Below are 24,936 nucleotides of genomic sequence, written 5' to 3'. Positions count from 1 at the left end.
AATGCCTTGTCAGACATTACAACATTGACTTGTGCATTAGTGGTCACTTCTTTGGCACAACAGGCAAATAGAAGTGTATTTTGAGATTGTTCTACATGGCTTCAGGCAGTACCCAAGGTGAAGATTATGGTAGTTCTGGCATTGCCCCCCACAGCAGGTTGAAGGATACGAGTTAGCTTAGAATCTCGGTAATTGACATGCCCATGTATTCCCTTACGACAATTAAGGTAAATGTTATATGCAGTGAAACTTCAACAATAAAGTAGTGGAAAAGATAAATTAAATGCACAAGCATGTATATATAAATAGCCAAAGGGTGTGATGGAAGTCCGCAAAGTGGTTAACATCATTTCATGTACTTTTAAACATAGACACAATTCACATAGTAACACTATTCAACACCATAAAGTTTATTTTCGTTAATTAGACGAATGAAAAAGAAAAAAAATCCCCAACTTACTGTATGGACAGTAAAACTAAATTGATGTTTAAAGACCATTCAGACATGTAGCTAAGCTGCAGTAAATCTAGATGTTTTAGAAAGATGATGTAAGAAATAAGCAATCAACCTTAGCTTGTGAATAACCGTTTCCAAAGTCAACAAACTATGATTAATATGACATCCTTCTTTCAGTCTCTTTCCATCTGACAGCGCATGAGATGCACGTTCACTTCCAGCCAGATCAATAAAATTCTGCATCCACAAGTCATAAATTTGCCATCAGCAATTCATGTGTCCACGTCGAGAATGACGATAGACCCCTACAGTAAGCTAATTGATGCATACCATACTAGCAGAAAGAGTTGTTTTGTTGTCCTTCCCTATAAACTCACAAGCTGAACTTTCAATTGTCTGAAATAGAAGAATAAAAAAGTATTAGAAGAATAGTGAATGTTTCAGCTGAACTTCCCTATAAATTACCTTTTGTATATAATCATATATGTCTGTGACTGTAAACTTTGTAACTCCATTCATTGTGTATGTATTACCACTGCTTATTTGCCCATACGCAAAGATAGTTGCTGCATAATATGTTTAGGTAGTCGTAACAGTATCAAATGAATAGAAAATTTGCAATAAAATGTGAGAGGCATATGACTGATGCACTCATAGTAGATTCCGCTAACAACAGAAAGAGCAATCTCCTTTGTTCCTCCCTCATACACTTCCCTTGTTAAACAATCACCTTTATTACCCTGTCTAATCTCAGAAAAGTAAAACAAGAAAATATGTGTAGCATTAGTAAATCATTTATAAATTGCACTTGAGATACCAATGAAATTATCCCAATAAATATATATGGTTCTGCATAGTAGAACAGCCTAATCCAGGAAGCGATCTCAGCCTGAGTTCACAAACTAAAATATCCAGATCTCGTCCTTAATTTACCTCTCACAAAATATTCCTCATTCTACAACAATCAGGTCTAAATATAAAGGCAGAAACAGGAAATTTTCTTACCGATTGTATAAGCTGTTGGCAATCCAGACCGTTCCTGAAGGCTGTTCCTATATAAGATGGTGATCTCATTAATACACTCCCAATCTGAAACTTCATTCCTCATGATTTCCTTTTCACTTAAAGGCCTCAGCCTTACCAACACCAGGATCTTCTCTTCACTACCTAATGCAGCCTCTTGCATTTTCTCCCACTTCTTCAAATTCTCCCCGCCAATAGCTCTCATTCCTATCTTATCCCCCTCCTCTTTTTGCAACCTCTCGATCACATTGCCAACAACAGACTCATGATTCAAGGGCCACCAAAGAAAAGCGTAAAAACTAGCAAATTTCTCAGTGCCTCATATTGCTTCTGCCAACACCCAACAGAAAAAGAAAAAACAGTTAGAATGTTTCAGATATGATGGTTGTGATTGATATAAAATACAGTAGCTATTGAATAATCCAAATATACAGTTGTCCCCCTATTTGAACTAGTAAGGTGGAACTTGTAAGTAGTTCAATATTTCCAGCCATATAATTTCCATAATGTTTTACTTATGGCACTACGACGTTCGTATTAAAATCGTAGTGGGTCAGCATACTTACAAAAAAATTATCTACAATTATATTTAAATCAACACTAAGGATAAATAATCAATAGATTTTACCTAAATATGCAAAGCATAAACTCTTGGACTTGTCGTAATCATCATCAAGTTGTCATCCCATACATGACCACTCTTGTTTAGTAGAGTTTGCACAATATTCCATGTGTTTATTGGTGTTTTAAGATGATACTCCACATTCTTAGGTGAACAATTCGTTCCTAGTTGTTTGTTAATGGAATTTAAAACACGATTAAATGTGCTGGACTTAAATTGATTAGCTGATTTATTTCCCTAATTCACTTAATTAGCTAGGATCTCCAACATCAAATTTTTCATTGGTTTTAACCACCTAAATTGCTTCTCTCCCTTTTTTCTCATTGTTTAGTGTTATAGATTAATAAACTAAGTTGAACAAGGAATGTTTTCACAAATAAAAATAAACTGGTAAAGTAGTTTACAATTGCCCTCCAAATTAGCAACAACCTATGATCTCAATATACTAAGAAAAAGAGCCAAAAGACGAACACTCCAAGCCACCAGAAAAATACAAGTTTACACTAGAAAACAACAATCAACTAAAAAGGTATTTCTTACATACAAAATCTATATAGTAACTACACAAGGAAGAATAAACAAGGAAACATCAAGAGCAAAAACCATAAGAAAATGTTCAAATTTTGAAGTGTCTGAACACACTAAAGTACTCTATTCAACCTCTTATCACAGTTTTTTTCTTTACATAGTATTCACTGTGATACGACTCTAGCGAATAATTCCCAAACTAGCTTCTCCAGAAATTACTTAAACCATCCCACTAGGATGCCTAACCAGAGACGATTGCCACTCCAAAATCTCAAAACCTTCCCCTTATCGAAAATCTTAAAAAATCACTGACCCAACATCCCCACTATCGCTGTTAGTGTTCCAATAGTGGAATCACTCGCCGAAAACTGACAAAGTTCCAACATCCCTATTTGTTGGGTAGTTTGTAGTTTTGATGATTGACAAACTAACAAAGTGATATGAAACATACCAGTCAAGCTGGTTCACAGACATACTATCTCATGTAGATGAAACTTTTAGCAAAATCATCGATGATTAAAGAAAAGCGTGCAAAAATCAAGGAAGGATCAGATGGGTGGCTATTTCAGATAAACTCAAGGAAATAAACATATGTTGATTTAAACAGTTGGAGTTTGACTACAACACTAAGGAGACAAGAGTTGGAATTGATGAAAGAGTCTCACTTGAAGTAGAATTCTATGCAATGAGATTTCTAATTAAAAGAGGAGTTTGAAATAAAGAATAACTATTTGGAGAGCTGTACTTAAATAGAAGATGTATTATTCATAATAACTTGTGCACTTACAGAGAGAGAAAAGGCTAAACACGAGCAAATTGAGAAAGTTCATAATTGAGAGAATTCTGACTGAAGATTCAAGTGCTGATAGTACAAAGGAACAGATTAACGAACCTGTTTCACAGGACAGAAATTTACAGTTCATGAGTTAGTTTATATGTATTGTTCTTATTGAGTTGTAATTTGTTGCTTTCCTAGATTGATTGTTTAGGAACAATACTGAGCTGAGCTAACTTCAAGTTTGGTCTAACTCGAAGTGGGTTCAACCGTCAAGGGTGATTGTTGAGTTATTGGAATTAGAGTTCATGATTTCTAGTTGTTGAGTTATAGGAATTAGAGTTTATGATTCTTAGTTATTGAGGTATAGGAATTAGAGTTTATAATTCCTAGTTGTTGGTTATAAGTGTTTTGTAATCAGTTGTTGTTGAGTCTCAGGGTTATTTAGTGAAGTTGGGGTTAAATCCTGTAAAGGTACAGGTCGTAGTTTTTTACACTTTTTTGAGTCGGGTGTTTTTCACGTAAAAATCATTGTGATCTTTACTTCCTGTTTTACTGCTTCCTTGAAACACGTCAGGCAATCCGTTCCATCCATAGGCAACAATTAGATAAAAATAAGATAATTAGTAAGGCATGAATTCTTAACAAGAATTGCATCCAAAATCTTCTAACACTAGTTGTATATGTCGATTATTTCTCCTTGCCAGTTGTAAAAGCCTCTATTCACAGAAACAACGATAACAACTTGGTAAAGAAATGTAAACAAAAACATTGTATGCAATGTCGCAATGCAAACAATGCGAAATACTTGACCGGAACAAGCTGACGTGTTCCTATCCAAACATAAATGGATGAATGAGAAGCACAGAAAGTTCCACGAATTCATAAGGGTTATTCATAATTACCCCTCTACGACCTAAAGCAATACCCACCAAAGAAGGATCAAGTTATTTATATGCACCTGGAACAGTAGAAGGAAATACTAACAAAGTCACTTTTTTTAATTTTATAATTCATAAGCCATTCAACTATTGGTATTTCACCTACAAAAATTACTTAATTAATTTAGACAATATTTTCATTAATAAATTTACTCATAAATTTTAGGATAATATTCACAAAAATACTAAACTTTGACCGAATTTCCAGTTGAGCATACTGAACTTTGCCCCATTACCCCTACACTTTTTAAAGTGGATTTAATTCCCCCTACAAACTCTATACCAAGTTTTAGCAACTGGTGGTGTAATACACGCGTCAATTTCATTTTTACACACGCGTCAATCTCATATTTACACGTGTCCAAGTAGATAGATATATATTCCATTAAAATACCAAAAAAAAAAAAAATCTAGGGGTACTAGGACCCCTGCAAAGTTCAGTATGCACAACTGAAAATCCGATCAAAGCTCAGGTATTTTTGTGAGTATTATCCCTAAAAAAATTTTAAGCGAAATTTTCAGGAAAATATATGTTTCTTTTAACCATTTTGTTGATCCGGCCCATAAAAAATATATGGATCAAATTTTATTGACCAATAAAGTTATAATACATATCTCCTCTACTAAGAAATGTTTGCCTTATACAAAATTTGATATTGTAAATTATATAAAAAAGGAGATTGAACTTGTAAATTATATAATAAAGGGAGATTGAACTATAAGAATATTTATAGTGGATATTGTAATGCATTTTCTTTTCACGCACTGCCTTTTAAAGGTCCTGCCAAAGAAATCTCAATAAAATTAGTAGCTTCAAATAAAATTAATAAAATGCAAGTGTATACAAATACACATTAAAATAATAACAATTTAGAGTTTTTTTATGTATATTTTTAATATATTATTTTTTAAATGATATACAGCTTTTACTTAACCTCACATGGTAATATAAAACCAAGAATTCACATGGTAATATAAAACCAAGAATTAACTTTAAGTTAAAAAAATGTTAGTCATGTGTTTGCAATATATCATTTTTGGTGTTGTTGTAAAAAACTTTATTTATTAGTAAGAAGTTGGATTGTTTAATATAAAGTTCTAAAATATTTCTAGTCTAACATAGATAGTTTTTTTTCTTTTTCTTTTTTGATATAAATTTTAAACCTCTTCGTTTTTATCATCTTCAATATTCTTTTAATTGAAAATAAAATGATAAAATTCACCATTAAAAATAAACATTTTACTAGCTACGTGCACTTGTAGTGTGATTCAAGTTTCTTGCAGGCAATCCCCCTCTATTCTTTCTTTAATAACCTCTTTGAACTTCTACCAAATGAAAGTTGTTTTCCTCCCTTGCCTTCTCATCGAGAGTCCCTACTAATTTCATCCAGCTTCCTCTCAACTGCAGCCGGTATTTGAACAAACCTTATATAGATAGGGATGCTATCAAGTACGCTATTAATCAAGGCTGATCTGCCTCCCATGCATAAATATTTTAATATTGTCTGTTTTCCTAAATAGAAAATTTTCCTCTCAAACTTTCCTATAGCCTCACCACACCATTCCCTGGGGAGATAGATTTATGTCTAAACCTTCTCCGAATGCAGTAGAAAATTTACCAATTCAGCAACCAAGAATCTTTGCCGGTCACTGTATGCTTAGACGTCATTGACTGTGTATAGAAACTTTTTGATAAATTATATGAAATACAAAAGCAGCCAGAAAAAGAAAAACAGAATGTGTCTGAGAAACTTCAGTCACGTCTTCACTACATCTCAAAAGATCAATGTGTCATCAGCAAATCAGCATTAAAAACTTGCGACGTGTTCTCTTGATTGCCATCTTTGTCCAATCTCTGAAATGATCATCACATCTCCTACTTAAAGTAAATTCCAGCATCTTACTTAGGTCCCTCCATCACCAAAATATTCAAAAAGGGTGACAAGGATCTGCTTACCTCAATCTCTTTAGAGAAGGTAAGAATCACCATTAATTAAAATTGTATGAGGAGATGTCACATCCCATGTCTTCCAAAAGATATCGAAAATGCTTACGTGGTAAAAGCTTTTCCCATCTCCAGTTTACAACCTTGCCTGGTCACAATTCTTTCCAAGCAATTGTTGATAATTGAAACATCATCAGTGATGTGGCTCCCTTCACCAATTCTTCTATACCACATTTTTGGTGTCAAAGAAGTAAAGGAAGCATTCTAAAGTCTCGAATAGAACAAAAATGAAAACGACTCAAGAGCATCAAGCACTTCCTATGATTATTCCCCAATATTCTTGGAAAAGGGCCATGGTGAAGCATTAAGTAAACTTAACTCCTCCATAACACTCAGCAATCTTAGCTACCTCCTCCTTCAGGAATGGTTCATGTAGCCGATCCCTTTCTTTTTCAATGAAGACGTACAGATTTTCATACTTAAAAGGGAATGTCAGGGGCCCTGAAAAGATTCTGTTAAATTTCAATGTTTTCAGCTTGATTTCTTCTAGGTCCTTTATCACTTCACAGTTTTAGCTAATAGTCCATGTTTATTAAATTCTGTTCACATTTGTAATCCTTTGAATAATTGTGGTGTTGTCCCCTTTTTTCGATTTTCTCTTCATCATCAGTGATGGACTTGACTTTTTATTTAGTCTGTCATGTTGCAACTATTGACAAATAAACTTTCACCTTCAAGATCTTTCCTCAGTACTAATAACTTCCTAGAAATCCTTTGATTAGTAATTTTTCAGTGCAAACTCTCGTCCTCTTTAAGCCTGATTTATATTTTGTTGAATATTGATTCAAAGGTCGTTAGTGCTTCCTAGTTAGTTGGCAGAGTAACAAGTTTGTTAGGAGTCCTAGTTTAGTCGAAGCATATCTCTGTTAGTTGCTAATATTTAGGTTAGTGGATAATTAGTGTCTAGTAAGTGGGCATGTTTTCATTAAGTGGTTAGGTCATTTTTTATTCCTATTTAAAGAGTTCTATGTAACTTTGTTTAGTTGTATGAATGAAAATGCGTGAAGTTCTCTGTAACTATATTCTTCTTCTTATACATTGCTCCTATTTTCTTCAATTTCCCAACAGTTTTTGGTATCAGAGCGCAGAGAGAGTATCTTTCTCTTAATTTTTCCTCTCTGTCCAGGTTAGGTCAGGTCAAACTGGGAGATAAGGCAAGAGCAAGAAGAAAGTCAAAATTGAGGACAAAGAATGGCTACCAATTCAGCATCTTCCACATCTCAGCAACTAATTCCAATCTTTAATGGACATAGATATGAATTCTAGAGCATAAAGATGAAGACATTGTTCAAGTCTCATGAATTGTGGGATTTAGTGGAGAATGGCTATGCTGAGGAAGATGAAGCACAAAGGTTGCGGGAGAACAAAAAGAAGGACTCTAAGGCATTGTTCTACATCCAGCAGGCTATGCACGACTCGTTTTTTTCCAGTAACCTCAAAGCAGGCATGGGATATTCTGAAGGAAGAATTCCATGGCTCGACAAAGGTAATGATTATTAAACTCCAATCACTTCGCCGTGATTTCAAAAATTCATTCATGAAAAGTAGTGAATCTATACAAGACTACTTATCTAGAGTCAGTACAATTGTTAATCATATGAAGGCATATGGTGACAAAATTACTGATGAAAATGTAGTTGCTAAAGTTCTAAGAAGTCTTAATAAAAGATTTGATCATGTCGTAGCTGTCATTGAGGAATCCCATAATTTATCTGATTATGGTTTTGATGAATTGATAAGTTCCTTACAAGCTCATGAGGATAGATTGAATGCCTCTCAAGAAAAGGGTGAAGAGAAAGCATTTCAAATCAAGGGAGAGTCTTCTTTCAAAGGCAAATCAGAAGTCTCAAATGCCAGAGGATGCAGAGGTAGAGGTAGTTTCCGGGGTCGAGGCCGTGGCAGAGGACGAGCTCAATTTGGTGGTAAGAACCGACAGTTTAAGAGCAATATTCAGTGCCGCTATTAAAAAAAAAATGGGGCAAAAGGAAGTTGATTGCTGGACTAAACAGAAGGATGAACAACAACAGGCAAATTTTACTGAGAAACAACAAGAGGAGCATAATCTATTCATGGCTCACTCCTCAGTAGATGTTGGTTCGAATGAAGTTTGGATCATTGATAATGGTTGATCCAACCACATGTCTGGTAGAAGGTCATTGTTCAAAGAACTTGATGAATTAGAGAAGAAAGAAGTACGGCTTGGGAATGACAAGGCAATGAAAGTCGAAGGGGAAGGTATAATTGCTCTAAAAACTTCTCCTGGTACTGTAAAACTTCTCCATGATGTGAGTATGTTCCTTGTCTAGCCCATAACTTGTTGAGTGTTGGGCAACTGATAACTTATGGATACTCCATTCTATTTGATGACAATTCTTGTAGCATTCAAGATAAAAAAAAAAAAACAGGATACAAAATTGATGACATTCAAATGACTCAAAATAGAATGTTTCCTCTTGAAGTTTCAGATGTTAAAAGTTTTGCATTAGTTACCAAAGATAGTACTAAAGCTAATTTATGGCATTTGAGATATGGTCATTTGAATTTAAAGGGGTTGCAATTATTAGGTGTCGAAATATGGTTCTAGGTTTGCCTAGAATTGATGCTCTTGAATTCTGTGAAGGATGTGTGTATGGGAAACAAAATAGAAATTCATTTCCTGTAGGCAAGTCTTGGAGAGCTTCTGGTTGTCTTGAACTGGTGCATACTAATCTATATGGTCCTATGAGTGTTGAGTCCTTAGGTGGAAGTCGATATTTTCTACTTTTTACGGATGATTATAGGTGAATGAGTTGTGTATATTTCTTGAAATTCAAATCTGAAATATTTGAGAATTTTAAGAAATATAAGTGTTTTGTTGAGAAACAAAGTGGTTGTAGAATCAAGACTCTTCGAACATATAGAGGTGGTGAATTTATGTCAAATGAATTCAACATTTTTTGTGAGGAAAATGGTATTCACAGAGATCTCACAGTATCATATACACCAGAGTAGAATGGTGTAGCGGAACGACAGAACCGGACAGTTGTTGAAATGGGCAGAAGCATGATGCAAGCCAGAGGTGTACCAAAGTATTTCTGGGTGAAGCTGTTGCTACTGCTGTCTATATGCTGAACATTTCACACACCATATGAAGCATGGAGAGATAACAAGCCCAAGGTAAGCCACTTACGTGTATTTGGATGTATAGTTTATACTTTAGTGAACTCACAGGCTAGGCAAAAGCTTGATAAAAAATCAAAAAAATGTGTCTTTGTTGGATATAGCACACAATCCAAAGCTTATAAGCTATATGATCCAGTGAAATTATGATAAGTAGAAATGTTATGTTTAATGAAGATGCTAGCTGAAACTTTGATTCAGGGAATGTTAATTCGAATATTAAATTGTCGCCTACTGATGAGATTTTTGAGCAAGAACCTGCAGCAGTTTCCATTCCAGAGAACATATCCCGTTCTTCTCCAATAAGTAGCAGACTTTCTACACCTCAATCAAGCACCTCTGCTCCAGTAAGTGATCACGGCTTAACCCCTCAAAGAAGTGGCAGTATTTCCTTTTCAACAGACTCTTCTAGCGAGACTCCACCAACGAAATTCAAATCGTTGAGAGAGATTTATGAGACTTGTTCTTTTGCTTTGTATGGTGCAGAACCCACTTGCTTCAAAGAAGCTACAGAGATTCAAGTGTGGAAAAATGCAATGATAGAAGAGATGCTAGCAATTGAGCAGAACCAAACATGGGAGTTGGTGAATCTTCCAGATGGAAAGGAACCCATTGGACTCAAATGGGTGTTCAAAGTCATGCGTCATACAGATGGGAGCATATAGAGATACAAAGCCAGGCTCGTAGCTAAGGGATATGCACAACATCAAGGTATTGATTACGATGAAACGTTTTCACCTGTTGCTCATTTTGAAACAGTTAGAATACTCTTATCTTTGGCTGCTAAATTGAGCTTGCCCATTTATCAATTTGATGTTAAATCTGCATTCCTAAATGGGGATTTAGAAGAGAAAGTTTATGTTTGCCAACCTGAGGGTTTTGTTATTAGTGGAAATGAGAGAAAAGTTTACAAACTCAAGAAGGCACTTTACGGGCTAAAACAAGCACCAAGGGCATAGTACAACAAAATTGACTCCTACTTTCTGAGGTATGGATTTGAAAGGAGTGAGAATGAGCCTACGTTGTATGTAAAGAAACAAGGAACGAGTGATTTTTTGGTAGTTTGTCTCTATGTGGATGACATGATTTATATGGGATCATATGAAACTTTAGTTGCTGAATTTAAATCTTGCATGATGAAGGAGTTTGAAATGTCAGATTTAGGTATTTTGCAATACTTTCTTGGTCTTCAAGTGAAACAGGTGGAGAAGGATTTTTATTTCTCAAATGAAATATGCAAAGGACCTCTCGTTCAAGTTTGGTATGCATGATTGTAAAATGGCTGCCACACCCATGAATGTAAATGAAAAGTTTCAGCTTGAAGATGACACAGATCTTTCCGATCCTAGTCATTACAGAAGCTTGATTGGAGGTTTGAACTACCTAACACATACTCGTCCTGATATCATATTTTCTGTGAGTATGTTATCTAGGTATATGTATTGTCCTACCAAGCAACATCTTGGTGCTGCCAAAAGAGTGTTGCGTTATATTACTGGGACTGTTGACTTCGGAATTTGGTACTCTAAAGTTGCAGATTTCAGCTTGATAGGGTATAGTATAGTGATTGGACAGGAAGTATAGATAACAGAAAGAGTACTTCTGGAAATGTTTTCAATTTAGGATCTAGAGAAATTTCTTGGAGTTTAAAGAAACAAGATGTGGTTGCATTATCATCATCAGAAGCCCAGTATGTTGCTGTAACTTCAGCAGCATGTCAGGTCGTATGGTTACAAAGATTGTTGATTGACGTTTTTTTTCGGCAAAAGGTTGCAACAAAGATATTCTATGATAACAAGGCAACAATTGCAATGACAAAAAATCCAGTTTTTCACAGCAGAACAAAGCAGATTGACATCCGTTATCATTTCATTCGTGATCTAACAACAAAAGGTGATATAGAGTTAAAGTTCTGTGGTACAAGGGATCAAATTGCAGATGTCTTCACCAAGGCACTCCCGCAAGCCAAGCATGATCATTTTCGGCAGAAATTTGGAGTTTGTAATTTTGAATCAAGGGGGGTGTTGAATATTGATTCAAAGGTCGTTAGTGCTTCCTAGTTAGTTGGCAGAGTAACACGTTTGTTAGGAGTCCTAGTTTAGTTGAAGCATATCTCTGTTTCTAATATTTAGGTTAGTGGATAATTAGTGTTTAGTAAGTGGGCATGTTTTTAGTAAGTGGTTAGGTTATTTTTTATTCCTATTTAAAGAGTCCTACGTAACTTTGTTTAGTTGTATGAATGAAAATACGTGAAGTTCTCTGTAACTATATTCTTCTTCTTATGCATTGCTCCTATTTTCTTCAATTCCTCAACAGTTTTTATATTGTTAATTTTCTCATGATCTGTTACTTCCTTTGCTCCACTCCGCAAAAATTATTCAAGTTCCACTCTCTTAATCTCTTCTACTAAAGTTTTAACTTTTGATCCAATATGAAGCTTGGTTTGTCTTTTACTTAAAAAAAGGTTCCAGCCTTTTCCCATTTTTGTGAAGCCATCTCCCTCTAACTACATGTTTCCGAATTTAAGTAACGGGTCCTTTCTGCACTTTCCAGATGAGATCATAGTAGGCTTGTCATATGTGGAGTTGAGCAATATGTTTCTGGTTAAGTTCAAAATTTATATGTCTAAGGATTGCTTGACACTTCTAAAAGCATCATCTTACTCAAAGAGAACCGAAAGCCATTGATTCTAGATGCTACTAATGTCTTAACTACTTTTATGTGAAATTTTCACCGTGATTAAAGATCTACCATGACTTTTTCATGTATACTGCTTTAGATATACGAAATCTAGTATTAGTCTTCTTTCCTCATAGAATTTGGTCAAATAAAAACCTCCTTTGTGACCCATGGGAATTCCCAAAGTTCTCTCACTGTTAGAAGTTCAACCATAGTTCTCCCTTTTTCAGATTGCACATACTTAAGCGAAAAACCAGTAATATTGTCATAGGACTCATTAGCTGAATCGGTAACAAATGGTCACCAGTTATGGATTTTGCAAACACAACATCTACGGCACAGTCAAATAGTAATGTGAAAAAGTAAAATCACAAAATACAATATATCTAGGGTATGGCGTTTTAGCTCCAAACACTATTCACCCTGTAATATTTAAATGGTAAATACTAGTTAGGAGACGTATGGGCTTCTCTATAGCTGAAGGGGGTCAGCAGCAACAACGTCTCTTTCACTGATCGTTGGGAATCCTCACTAAGCAGATGATTTCCTTTGTTCACAGTCTAAATATCCTTTAGAATGCAGTGTGTCACTAACACTAGCCGTCATCTAATGTAGAAAAGTTGTGTTTTCCTATACCCATAATGGTGCTTTTATTCATAAGGGTTACTGTTAAGGGGGAGGACAAACTAATGGAGAAACGGGCTAATTAGCATCACAACCCCAATGGTAGAATTATGAATTCAGGAACTACCTTAGGATAACCAGAGAAAGATCGAAAGTTGTTCCAATCTCACGAGCCAAATCATACAACCTGCACACTATTAATACCTACAGTGCAGGCTGGGGATCAAAGTGGGGACCTAGTTGTAGATTGCAATGTAAAAGGATGATAAAATAATGGTAACCTTGTAGGCAATGTGATGCATATAAGATTTGAGATATATTCAGCTAGTTATCTCTATTGATCTAAGAACTTCCCCTTTTTAACTATAACTTGTTAGTGTTTCACAATAATTGCATTTGTTTCCTCTTAACATTTTTAGTTTTTCACTTTTCGCTATAATTGTTTGTACATTCTTACCTGATAGACTTCCCCTGTAGGAGCTCACCAAATTCTTTCTTCAAAATTCTTTTGTAGTTTAAAGATTAAATCTGAAACAGGTTCCTTATATTGGCAAACTTGATTCATCCTTCAACAAAGGATATGATATAGAACCTAGCTTTTCTCTTCCACTCAGAATATCATTCGATATAATGTATGGGTCTCCACTCCTTATCAAAGCCAACCATGCATTACCAATCTAAGACTATGTTGAACTATGACAGTTAAAAGTAGTTAAATTATGGCTGCAAGTATAGATAAGTAGCTAGAAGTTAGTTGGCAGATATTTTTTATTCCTTTTATTTATGTTAGAATTCAGTTACAAGAGTTAGTTAAAATGCTTGCTGTCACTAAGCAGGCATGAATAGATACTTTTAGCTACACCAGTATATAAGAGTGTAAGGGATTTGTATACACAATTTTTCCATTCCTCTCTCTTTTGATAAGAGAATGTCTATTCACATTGCTCCAACTCTCTCTGAGATTCCCCTTTTCTCTCCATGAATTAGTGTTTATGTGATAGATTCCAGTAACTCAAATGGAGTTTGCAGAGCTTAACAGTCCTCAATCATCATTCTCGACATGGTATCAGAGCACAGCTTCATGAATTCCACATTTCCACCTCAATTGAAGGATTTCTCTGGTTTTTGCTGTGGTTATTTCTTGCTACTATTGTAGGATTCATTGCTTCCACCATCAATTCTCTGATTGCAGTTTTTTTGGATTCCTTTTAACTCAATTATATCTACTGCTCGAGCCTTGTTGATTTGCTCTTTACCCGTTTGATCAATTGCTTCCCTCACTAGTTTTGTTGTTATTGTTGCTTGCTTAGTCGATCGACTGCCTCGATTTGTGTTCACTCTCTGTTTCATCTTCCATTGATATTTTTTTGGTTGATTCTGAAACTGCATCATGAGTGAAAATAGAGCTAAAGAAACTGGAAATGGAACAACCAGTTCTGTTTCAATAGATCCTACTAGTGCATTGTACATGCATCCTTCAGAAAATGCAGGATCTTCTTTGATTCCAACAGTTTTCGATGGTACTGGTTATACATCTTGGAGAAGAGGTATAATTAAGAGGTTTATCTGTGAAAAACAAAACTGGTTTTATAAATGGAAAAGTGTCAAGGCCAGACCCTCACCTGAGTATCCACTATGGGAGAGATGTGATGATATGGTTACTTCATGGATTGTCACCTCATTTTCTAGGGATCTAGCTGATAGCCTATAGTATTCCAACAATGCTAAGGAACTATGGGATAAACTAGCAGATAGGTATGACCAAACTAATGGAGCAAGGTTATATCAGCTTCAGAGGGAAATAAATGAACTTACTCAAGGAAGTTTAGACATAATTGAATATTACAACTGTTAGGACCAAAATAATCAGGTGTCATGCAGAAGCTAGCAAATCAAACCTCGAAAGACGGCATATAAAAAGATAAATGAGAAATACACCAAAAGAGACACTAGAATTTAACGTGATTCGGTCAATCGACCTACATCCACAAAAGGAGATGAATAATTCATTATATAAAAGAGAGTACAAACTGTTAATAGAGACAACCTCACACAATCAATCCGAATAAAAAGAGGTTCACACAAGTGATACCGCAAAACTTGTATCTCACAAAGTCTTCCCCAAACAAAACTATCAAAACCCTAGGACTACATTGTGGATACTACCAAACTAGAAGAAATGAACCTCTATTTATAGAGTCTATAACATTTTCCTACAAGAATAAGGATTAGCCAAATATGAAAAATTTAGGTTTTCCTTTTCCTAAAGGGAAATCTAATTATGGTACCTAAAAGGAAATCTAATTATGGTAAGAAAGTCAGGACGAACACCAACAATTCTCTCCCTTGGGCTGAATTTCTGACAAAATAAATTTGCTCTACCTTCTTCATGTTGTCTTCAACAAGTTCAAGCTCTATCTCCAAAATCTCCTTCATTAAATCTTGCCTTTACATAGAGTAACATTCTGATAAAATTTCTCAAACCAAAATCTTCATTATCGTCTAATAGGTTGTGACTAGAACTAAACCCACCAAGATGAACACCGGTTTAACCTTGCTATGATACCACTTGTTAGGACCGAAATAATCAGGTGTCATGCAGAAGCTAGCAAAGCAAACCTCAAAAGACGCCACATAAAAAGATAAATAAGAAATACATCAAAAGAGACACAAGAATTTAACATGGTTCAGTCAATCAACCTACATCCACAAAAGGAGATGAGCAATCCACTATATATAAGAAAGTTCAAAATGTCAAGAGAGGCAACCTCACATAATTCACTCAGATTAAAAAGAGGTTTACACAAGTAACACCGCAACACTTGTATCTCACAAAGTCTCCCCAAACGAAACTCTCAAAACCCTAGGACTACATTGTGGATGCTACCAAACTAAAAAAAATGAGCCTCTATTTATAGTCTCTTCCTACAAGAATAAGGATTAGCCATATATAGAGAATTCAGGTTTTTCTTTTCCTAAAGGGAAATCCAATTATGGTACCTAAATGGAAATCTAATTCTGGAAAGAAAGTCAGAACAAACACCAACAACAACAAAATGAAAATGCTATGGGAAGAGTTAAGTGCTTTGAACACCACCATACAGTGTACATGTTTATGCACATGTGGTGGAAAGGCAAGATTACACAAGGTCAAACAAGGCAGGAGGATCATCCAATTTTTGATAGGATTGAATGAAGCTTATACTGTGATGAGAGGAAACATACCCATGATGACCCCTCTGACTACAATGGCACAGACCTTTGCAATTTTGTTGCAGGAAGAGAAACAAAGGGAAGTGAAGCCTTATAATAATTTGGCCTTGGAATTCACCTCTCTCAATGTTGCAGCATCAAACTCACAGGGAGCATCTAGTTCATTCTCTAAAGGTTACAGAACAAATTACACTTCACACAGAGAAATTTTCTCAGGAGGGTACAATAGACCATCATCCCTTCAATCTAACTCATATTCACAGACTAATAGGGCAAACTTGTTCTATGATTATTCCAAGAAAACTGGTCACAACAAGGAAAAGTGTTACAAGTTACATGCATTTCAAGAAAATTTCAAGTTCATAAAAGAAAAGAGTGTGATAGGGTCAGCAACTGCAGTGCAAGACCATGAAGGACACAAAAACTCACAGATTCTCACCAAGGAGCAATGTGATCAGCTTGAGTTTACTCGGCAACATACAGTTTGAAAGTGGGCAAGAAGGTCAAAATAATCTCACCAGTGGACCTGCAAACCTTGCAGGTATTTTGACTTTATTAGAATGTGTACCCTACTGATTTTAATGTTTTACTCTATTTGTTGCCTATCAGTGGAACAAGTAAACTAACATGGTTCACTTAAGTAAAGTAAATAGGAAGACAGTATTTTTATGTGGAAAACACCCGACTCAAGAAAAGTGTAAAAAATCATGACCTGTACCTCTACAAGATTTAACCCCAAGTTCACTAAAACTCTTGAGCCTCAACAATCAACAAATTACAACACTTTTGTAAACTAGGAATTAAACTCTAACTCCTATTTCTACAATGACACAAATCTTCCCAAGATAAGTGTTCCCAAGTCTTTGAGTTCCCTAACTTGAAGACACAACTCCTAACTCAGTTTATACTTTACTGAAACTAGAATTACAAATCATTACAACTCAAAGAACCAACCTATTACACAAAGTCTACGACTCTCTAAGTAAAGAAACAGGTTCTTCTTCAAGCTAGTGAACGAATTTGCTGATTGATGCTTTTCTTATCAATACTTCAGTGATCTTCTTTGAAAAATATTTTTTTTTATTTAAGCCAACTCTGATGAAGTCCTTCAGATGATGAGATCTCCTATCTTCAATAGGACTCTATCAGTTAGTTACACTCTTTGTTCCATTATATCTCCTTGACTGGGTAGGACTCTTTTATTTGGTCAATCTTGAAGTGTTGTGTTTATATTTCTTTCAACTTCTTTTTTGCACGTGATAAATGTTGAACACTGATTACTAAGCTCTAAGCTAAACCGCAATCATCACTACTCTGTTCGACATATGCTTGCCTTACTAAACACATTATCTGCAACTATTTCCTCATATACTTCTAATATCGCACTTCCTAATTCACATCCACCTCTACACACTTAATTTCAAATCAATAGTCTTAATTACTTGCTTGCACTATTCAAGCCTACTGATTCACTTTGTTCCAAATATCCCCATGAATACGTAATTTGTTCAATCTGGATGATATTATCCCAACTCTACTACTGCCAAACTCCTGGGTTCATGCTTCTAACTCTAGGTCTATGATATCATAGGATTCTAAGGGCATATCTAATTTTGGGTTCAAGAATGGGTCCTCATGTTCATGAATAAAATCTGTACAACTTTGGGACCGAGCTGGACTGATGGGATACTTTGAGTCCGAGACCAACCCCATAACTGACTACAGGGACTGTATGAGGAAGCCCTATCTCTAAGACTTGATCTTCACTGCTTCTGTCACCTTGATAGTAAGTTGGATTTAACATGAGTGGAGCATGATGAGAATCAACATGAGTTTCTTAGAGGACCTTTCTATAGCACGATCTGAGACATGAAAGAAGGAAAACTGTTCCTAAAACATCTTATAGCCTTTTGCACATAAGTGTGGTGCACAACACACACATGTACAAGACTCTACTAGATGTGTCTTTTCAAACTTCCTAGGACACTATTGAACCTGGCTCTGATACCAAGTTTGTAACGCCCCGAATCTGGTACCTAGAACGTTATGCGGTGCCCATGACCCCAAAGGACCACAAGCAAACCCATGACTAACATCTTAAAACTGAGCACTGAATAATAGTAATAATATCGTAAATGCAGAAACATGAAATGAAAGGCTATAAGGTTCAATACTAATACATAACTGAAAATATGGTGTAACAATACCAAAATAACTGAAGTAACTATCTGACATGCTATAGTCTGAAAACCTATAAACTGTCTGAATAAGGAGTTGATGGGATATATCCCCAACTAACTCCAACTACTAAAATAAAATAAAAACTAAAATAGTAATGTAATCATCATGTCCTAGAAGGAAGAGGACTCAGAGATGACTCTGACTGCTGAACCTGGATGCTACTGATGCTTTGGAGTTCGTGCTTCTAAACCTATGGTATAAGACACCATAGCGCAAATGCATCAGTACTTTGAATGTATTAGTATGCAAGTGAGGTAGGCTGAATGCAAAAGGTTCATATGCATGAACAATACCAACTGACTGACTGACATGAATGTGAGAATACATGCATACATACATAACTGTATCTGACATCGTGATAGGACTGAATATTGAGTTCTGACTACTGAGTTTACTAATAACATGGATTCACTAACGTCTGAGTTTACGAATACTGAGACAGTGAATAACTGAGGGACTGATACTATGTTATTGATACATGTATAACTGTTTTTGACAGTTCTGATTATGAAGAACTGGTCTAGTTAACTTTATCTAATAGTCCTAAAGCTGAACACTAATAACATGAGTTCTGATAACTGATATAACTGATAACATAAGTGACTGTATCTGACAGTCCTGAATCTAATAGAACTAGTTGAGTTTCGTACTGTATCTGAATAACTGAATCTGAGATCAGTCCTATCTAGCGAGTGATATCTAAACCTGATAATACTGATACTGATTGACCATAGTTGAGATCAGTCCTATCTAGTGGGTGATCTCAGAGTCTATTTATAATGAAAAGGATTGACTGTATCTGACAGTCCTAAATGTATACTGCTGAGCTGAATTGACTGTATCTGACAGTCCTAAATATATACTGCTGAGCTGAATTGACTGTATCTGACAGTCCTGATTTTGTAACTAAAACTGTGGGATGTATTCATTAACCAATATGCCCCATACTAAACTAACTGGGGTTCAACCTGAAACCCAGTTGGAAGGGTGTTAGTACCGCGCCAATGGTGAAGACAACTGCTGTGGAATCAGTCCAAATCTAGCGGATGACCCTTGGGATTAGTCCTATATATTTAAATGTGCTAACGGGTGATCCCTGAGTATGTCAGTCCTATCTAATGGGTGACATCTCCTTCCTACGCTGGCTACGTAGTTCTGGAACTTAGGGATTTCATTTAGAGATCTCAGTCCTATCAAGCGGGTCAGTCCGCATCCCTAAGCTCGCTCGGTGCTGAATCCTACTCCCATCTGAAAGACACTGAACTGAGCTGATTCTAATGGTATTGTTTAGCGGAGCTAAATTAAATTTACTAAGATCCGTTGATTGACGCAATATACTGAGTTCTGAGGACTGACTGAGAGTACTGAAGTTACTGAGATTGACTGGGAATACTGAGGTTGCTGAGATTACTGAGTACTGAGATCACTGAACTACTGAGATTATTGAGAATTCTGAGATTTCTGGATTTTCTGAGTCACATGACTGACTGAGTTCTATGGATCATAGCTTGACTGAGAGTATCTTGAAAACATGACATGGCTCTAGGCACACAGCTAAATTGTCGGGTACAAGTACCCCTAGAACTCGACTAGAAGGAACTGACAAAGCATGACTTACTTGAACACTTAATAAACACCATAATCCATAATTCATTTATTGAAGCAGGACATCAAACAGGTGATATGCATAAACTTGTACATAAATGGGGATTTCATGATATCATTCTAGTTGGGCACTTTTTCTTCATTTAGGCATTTAATCAAACACATGGTAGGCATAGTAGGTGTAGACAACATTATACAACAATTAAACTTCATAATTCAATTCTAGTTTTATCATTCAAGGGTTTAATCATAGGTTTACATGAATCTACATCGATACTAATCAAATCCACAAACAATTTATCACCCAACATGGAAAAGAATTCAATTGGTCATTATCAACATGAGCAACACAAACCCAACATGGAATTCATACAAAAATTCATACACTTGAACTTGAAAAGAGATTCTTGGACTTCATATACGAAAGGAGTTCATGAATGAACACTATGCATACCTTAGTTCTTGAATCTATGAAGATTGATGGAGAGATTTTTGAATTTGAGTCTTGGATTTGAATTTCCAATTGAAAACCCTAGCTTATTCTTGAGAGACACTTGAGAGAAACCCAATATTTTGGATAAAATATGGCTGAATCACGTGTTACTGGGTATATATAGGGGTGGGAACTTAACTCTTTTAACCCTAGATGCGTCTTTAATTTTTGAGAAAATTTCTCAATTTCAATCCTTGGCGCGACGCGGTGCTATCGCTCCGTGTCTCTGGAAAGTGACAAATGGGAAACTACATGGTGGTGCGACGCGGAGCTATTGCGTTGGCACTTTGTCTGCGACCTGGAAGTTTGCCGCGATGTGCCACTGTCGCGGAGCAACACTGGAAATTATCAATTGTCATTTGAGTCATTTCCGCGATGCGCTGAAGGATCAGTTGATACACTGTCTCACTAAAAAGGCTCTAACTCTTCACTCGGATTTTGGATTTGGGGGAATTTGGTATCGATGAAAAATCTTATTCGATTCCCCACATGATAAAAAGTGAAAATATTAAAAATACCACATGATGAAAAAGGATTCATCTTTCAAGGAAAGCTTCTAACATTCTTGAGAAAATTTTCAAGCTAGGAAAAGTACGGGTATTACACAGGCCCTCGACAAGGAGTTTCCCGCAATTGCACCACGGGTAATTCAGGGTTTTCACCCAATTCGATGGCCCTCAGAAATTGTTTGCACCCAGTGGGAATCAAACTTGAGCCCTTGAAAGGAAGCACCCCAAAGCTCAAGCCAATTACCACCAGGCCAACCCCTGAGGGTTTTGTGGTTCCAGGAAAAGAAAATAAGGTGTGTAAACTTGTTAAGTCATTTTATGGACTAAAACAAGCACTCAAACAATGGCATGCAAAGTTTGACCAAACCATATTGGCAAACGGGTTCAAGATTAATAAATGTGATAAATGCGTTTATATTAAAGACAGTTCAAATCACCAAGTCATTGTTTGTTTGTATTTGGATGATATATTGATCATCAGTAGAGATATTTCGGACATAAATGTTATAAAATGAATGCTTGAGAGCAAGTATGATATGAAAGACCTTGGAGTTGCGGATGTGATCTTAGGAATAGAATCCATAGAACTACCCAAGGATTGGCATTGTTACAGTCTCACTACATCGAAAAAGTACTTGACAAATTTAAGTATATGGAATTTGGTATTGCCAAGACTCCATTAGATGTGAGCTTTGTACTTCGAAAGAATGAAGGTGAAAGTGACTCACAATTGGAGTACACAAAAGTATTAAGATGTTTAATGTATATAATAAATTGTACACGGTCAGACATCGCATACGCTATTAGTAAGTTGAGTCGGTACACGAGTAATTCCAACAAAACTCATTGGATGGCAATAAAAAGAGTTTTGGGGTATCTTAAATACACTCAAGACTATGCTTTGCATTATAATAAATATTCCACGATACTTGAAGGATATAGTGATGCAAATTGGATCACCTGATCGAACGAAGTAAAATCCATAAGTAGATATATATTTAATATCGGTGGAGGAGCAGTCACTTGAAAATCATCCAAATAGACATGTATTGCTCTCTCTACAATGGAATCTAAATTTATTACATTGGATAAAGCCAATAAAGAAGCAGAATGGCTCCAAAATTTCTTAAAAGATATTCCTTATTGACCCAAACCAGTGACACTAGTATGTCTACACTGTGCAGCTAAGCGGCAATAGGTATGGTAGGGAGCATGATGTACAATGGTAAATCTCGTCATATAAGACGGAGACATAATACTGTTAGAGAACTTCTCTCTAGTGGAATTATCACTATTGACTATATAAAGTGAAAGGATAATATGTCGGATCCACTTAGAAAAGGCCTGTCTAGAGACGAAGTTGAGAAGACATTCAAGGGAATGGGTTTAAGGCTTAGGACAAGTCAGTATGGCGGTAACTCTACCTAGCATACTGGAGATCCCAAGATTTAGTTTCAAAGAGATCAAACAAAGTTGTGTCTAAAGGTTCAATATTGTCACTATACCCAACTCATTCTCATGATGTAGACAATGTTTAGTAAACGAGGATAAGACTTATGGTGTGAATCTTTTAATGATTATCTAAATTTGGCATATTTGACCAAATAGTTTAATATACAGGATTGAACATTTAGAAATCACCTATGTGAGGACGAAGTGGAAGCTGCTTCAAGGAAAATATTAGTAAAGGCCTATTCTCTAAGCTCGCATGAAACCGGGACGTGTTCATGGCTGAAAAGAACAAAATCATGAAAACCATAAACAATAAAAGGCTGATTGTGTGAAATGTGTTGTTTAGGTTTGCATTAAAGCTCAACGGTTCAAAGATATCAAATCTATCGATTGACCGAGTGCAACCGATATATGTTTACTATGAAAAGTTTAAAGGGAAACCCACTTATCCAGATGCAATCAAGTCTTTGCTAAAAGATCACATGTTTGTTTGTAAATTCTTCAAAAGATAGTCATTCCCCATTCATGTGGGGGATTGTTGGGTTCAACGTGTGTATGAATGAAAAATAGAAGAAAAATAGTGGAGGGAAATTGAGTCCACACTACAAATGGAAAGTGTTCTCAAATAGAAAAACTTGCTAAATTCTCCCACCAAGCTTTCAAGAGTTTATATTGAGACATGCATAGTGAGGCAAGAACAACGTGGTGTCTCGTGTCATCGTCGTCGTCATTCGTTTGGCTCGAATTCAGATTATTCATATTCGAGTTCGAATTTGTCAAATGTTCGATCGATGAAATTTATTTTTTAGATAAATTTTATTTGAAACTTGACGAAAAAGTGAAATTTAATCCAAAAGAATCTGATAGAATTATTTTCTCCATGTGTGGGCGCATTTTGGACGTCATGCAAATGCATGCACAACGCACCTCGAAGGGATGCGACCCTTCGAGGTAAAAGGCACACTGTTTTGCGCAATAGGGTGATCTGCGCATGCACCTAGGCAATCTGCGGGCACAGGTGCAGCACAGGTAGCCACTCGATTTTGGACAGCGTCACCTGCGATCGCAAATCAGGCACAGTTCCAGCACTGACTAGGCTCAGGTGACGTGACTGTACTGAAAAGGTACCTTTTTTTTAGAACCAATGCTTCCTTTCCGAAGGGGCATATTAAGGCTATAAATACCTGACATGTTCCTCAGGTATAGACATAATTTTTTACAGCAAAAACACTCTTCTTTTCTACAAAAATCTAGTGTGATCATTAACCGTTGAATGAGTTCGACGAATCCAATAATTTGAGGTACTCCTATTGTTGGATTGAAAGTCATTTTATCCTGGAAGGAAAATTCCATACCCTCGGGTATAGTGAGGGGAATTATTCCTTAAGGACACTTCGAGAAGTCGGAGACTTGACTTTAAATTTCTATTTCATCTTATTTCTGAAATTATACCACACTTCTTGAATAGATTATTTTTAATCTTATGTTGAAGGTGTTGTGTATTTTCATAGGTGTTCTTATTTTTAATTTGAACTTGTGTTGAAATTATTGTTTGCCTAAATACAGATTTATGTACCCCGAAAATATTAAAAAATAACATAAACATCATTTAATTACATGTCTTAAACATGTCATATAAAGTGAAAAATTGAAATTCAAAATTTATCAAAAAGCAAAAGACATTCTTTTTCAATCAGACTAAATAGGAAAGTAAAACAAATAAAGTGAAACTAAGGGAGTAATCTATTTAGAGAGGAAAAAATAACTGATATCCTGTACCTTCATTTCTGGTAGCCACCACCAATTGCATTGTCATCCTCTTCAACTTTAGCAGTCAAGTACGGCTTGGGAAAATCATCAACATCAAACGTCTTCTCTTTCATCATCTTCTCAACATCACCTTTTTTAAGAACAATCCGACTTATAGGAGGACGATTACGCCTCTGATCACGAGAGTAATACTGAATATCATACACTGTCTCATGATTTGACGTAGGAATTATAGCTTTAGCTTGTGCAGTAGCAGGGGAGAAAACTCTGTACTCTGTAGCTTTTGGTAAAGCGGATACATATTCTGGGCTTGATTGTGGTCCTGTTATTTCCCATGGCTTCTTTAAATAGCGTTTTAGAGTTTGGATTAGTGATTTTGCTGCCGACGCCATTGTTGTTATACAAGTTTTGATGCGGTGCTTCTGATTTGTGTGATTCTCTGCGAGTTTTTCGATTTTAGTGTTGGAAAAGAGTAGCTAGGTGTGTGTTCCAGAAATGGAAGTTCTTTCTAGAATTCTCTTTATTTTTTCTTTTTCAATTTCCTTTTTTAATGTTGGTTAATTTGCGGGCTCTTTGCGGACACAACTCTGTTTTAATTTGTTGCTTCAATTTTCTTTTTCTTCCACTTAAAAGGAGAGAGAATTTCTCTTTTTCTTAAACAGTTTAACATGACATATTTAATATTAGTAATATTTAATTATCTAAAATAAATTTAAATTTTTTAAAAAAATTTTTAATACTTTAATAGAATAATATAAATATAAACATATATTTTAGTATAAGTATGTATAATTTTATCACCAAAAATTTTAAGCGAGTGATAGATCTATCACTTTTATA

At 35.7% G+C, this 24,936-nt stretch overlaps 1 protein-coding gene across 6 annotated transcripts; it reads right to left on the bottom strand.

The window, feature by feature from the left end:
- Positions 1-211: 211 nt before the first annotated feature.
- On the bottom strand, positions 212-24,706 carry LOC107858727 (putative inactive kinesin-like protein KIN-7B). 6 transcript variants are annotated; one of them, XM_016703501.2, is made up of 3 exons: positions 1,463-1,809; positions 788-853; positions 212-694 (listed from the first exon to the last, which is right to left on the bottom strand). In XM_016703501.2, exons 1-3 carry the CDS (start codon positions 1,556-1,558, stop codon positions 512-514), a joined length of 345 nt encoding a protein of 114 aa, XP_016558987.2. In that variant the 5' UTR covers positions 1,559-1,809; the 3' UTR covers positions 212-511. The 6 variants fall into 6 exon arrangements, 5 of the variants coding, with proteins under 5 accessions (XP_016558987.2, XP_016558984.1, XP_016558985.1 ...); XR_001671216.2 differs by adding an exon at positions 24,106-24,684 and having other exon boundaries at positions 381-694; positions 788-1,810; XM_016703498.2 differs by lacking the exons at positions 212-694; positions 788-853; positions 1,463-1,809 and adding exons at positions 4,911-5,127; positions 24,106-24,690.
- Between the last annotated feature and the right edge of the window lie 230 nt (positions 24,707-24,936).

The sequence above is a fragment of the Capsicum annuum genome, chromosome 2, assembly GCF_002878395.1.
Source record: "Capsicum annuum cultivar UCD-10X-F1 chromosome 2, UCD10Xv1.1, whole genome shotgun sequence".
Taxonomy (NCBI): domain Eukaryota; kingdom Viridiplantae; phylum Streptophyta; class Magnoliopsida; order Solanales; family Solanaceae; genus Capsicum; species Capsicum annuum.
Note: the sequence above shows the minus strand (reverse complement) of the source record. Positions and strands in the feature narration are given on the sequence as shown.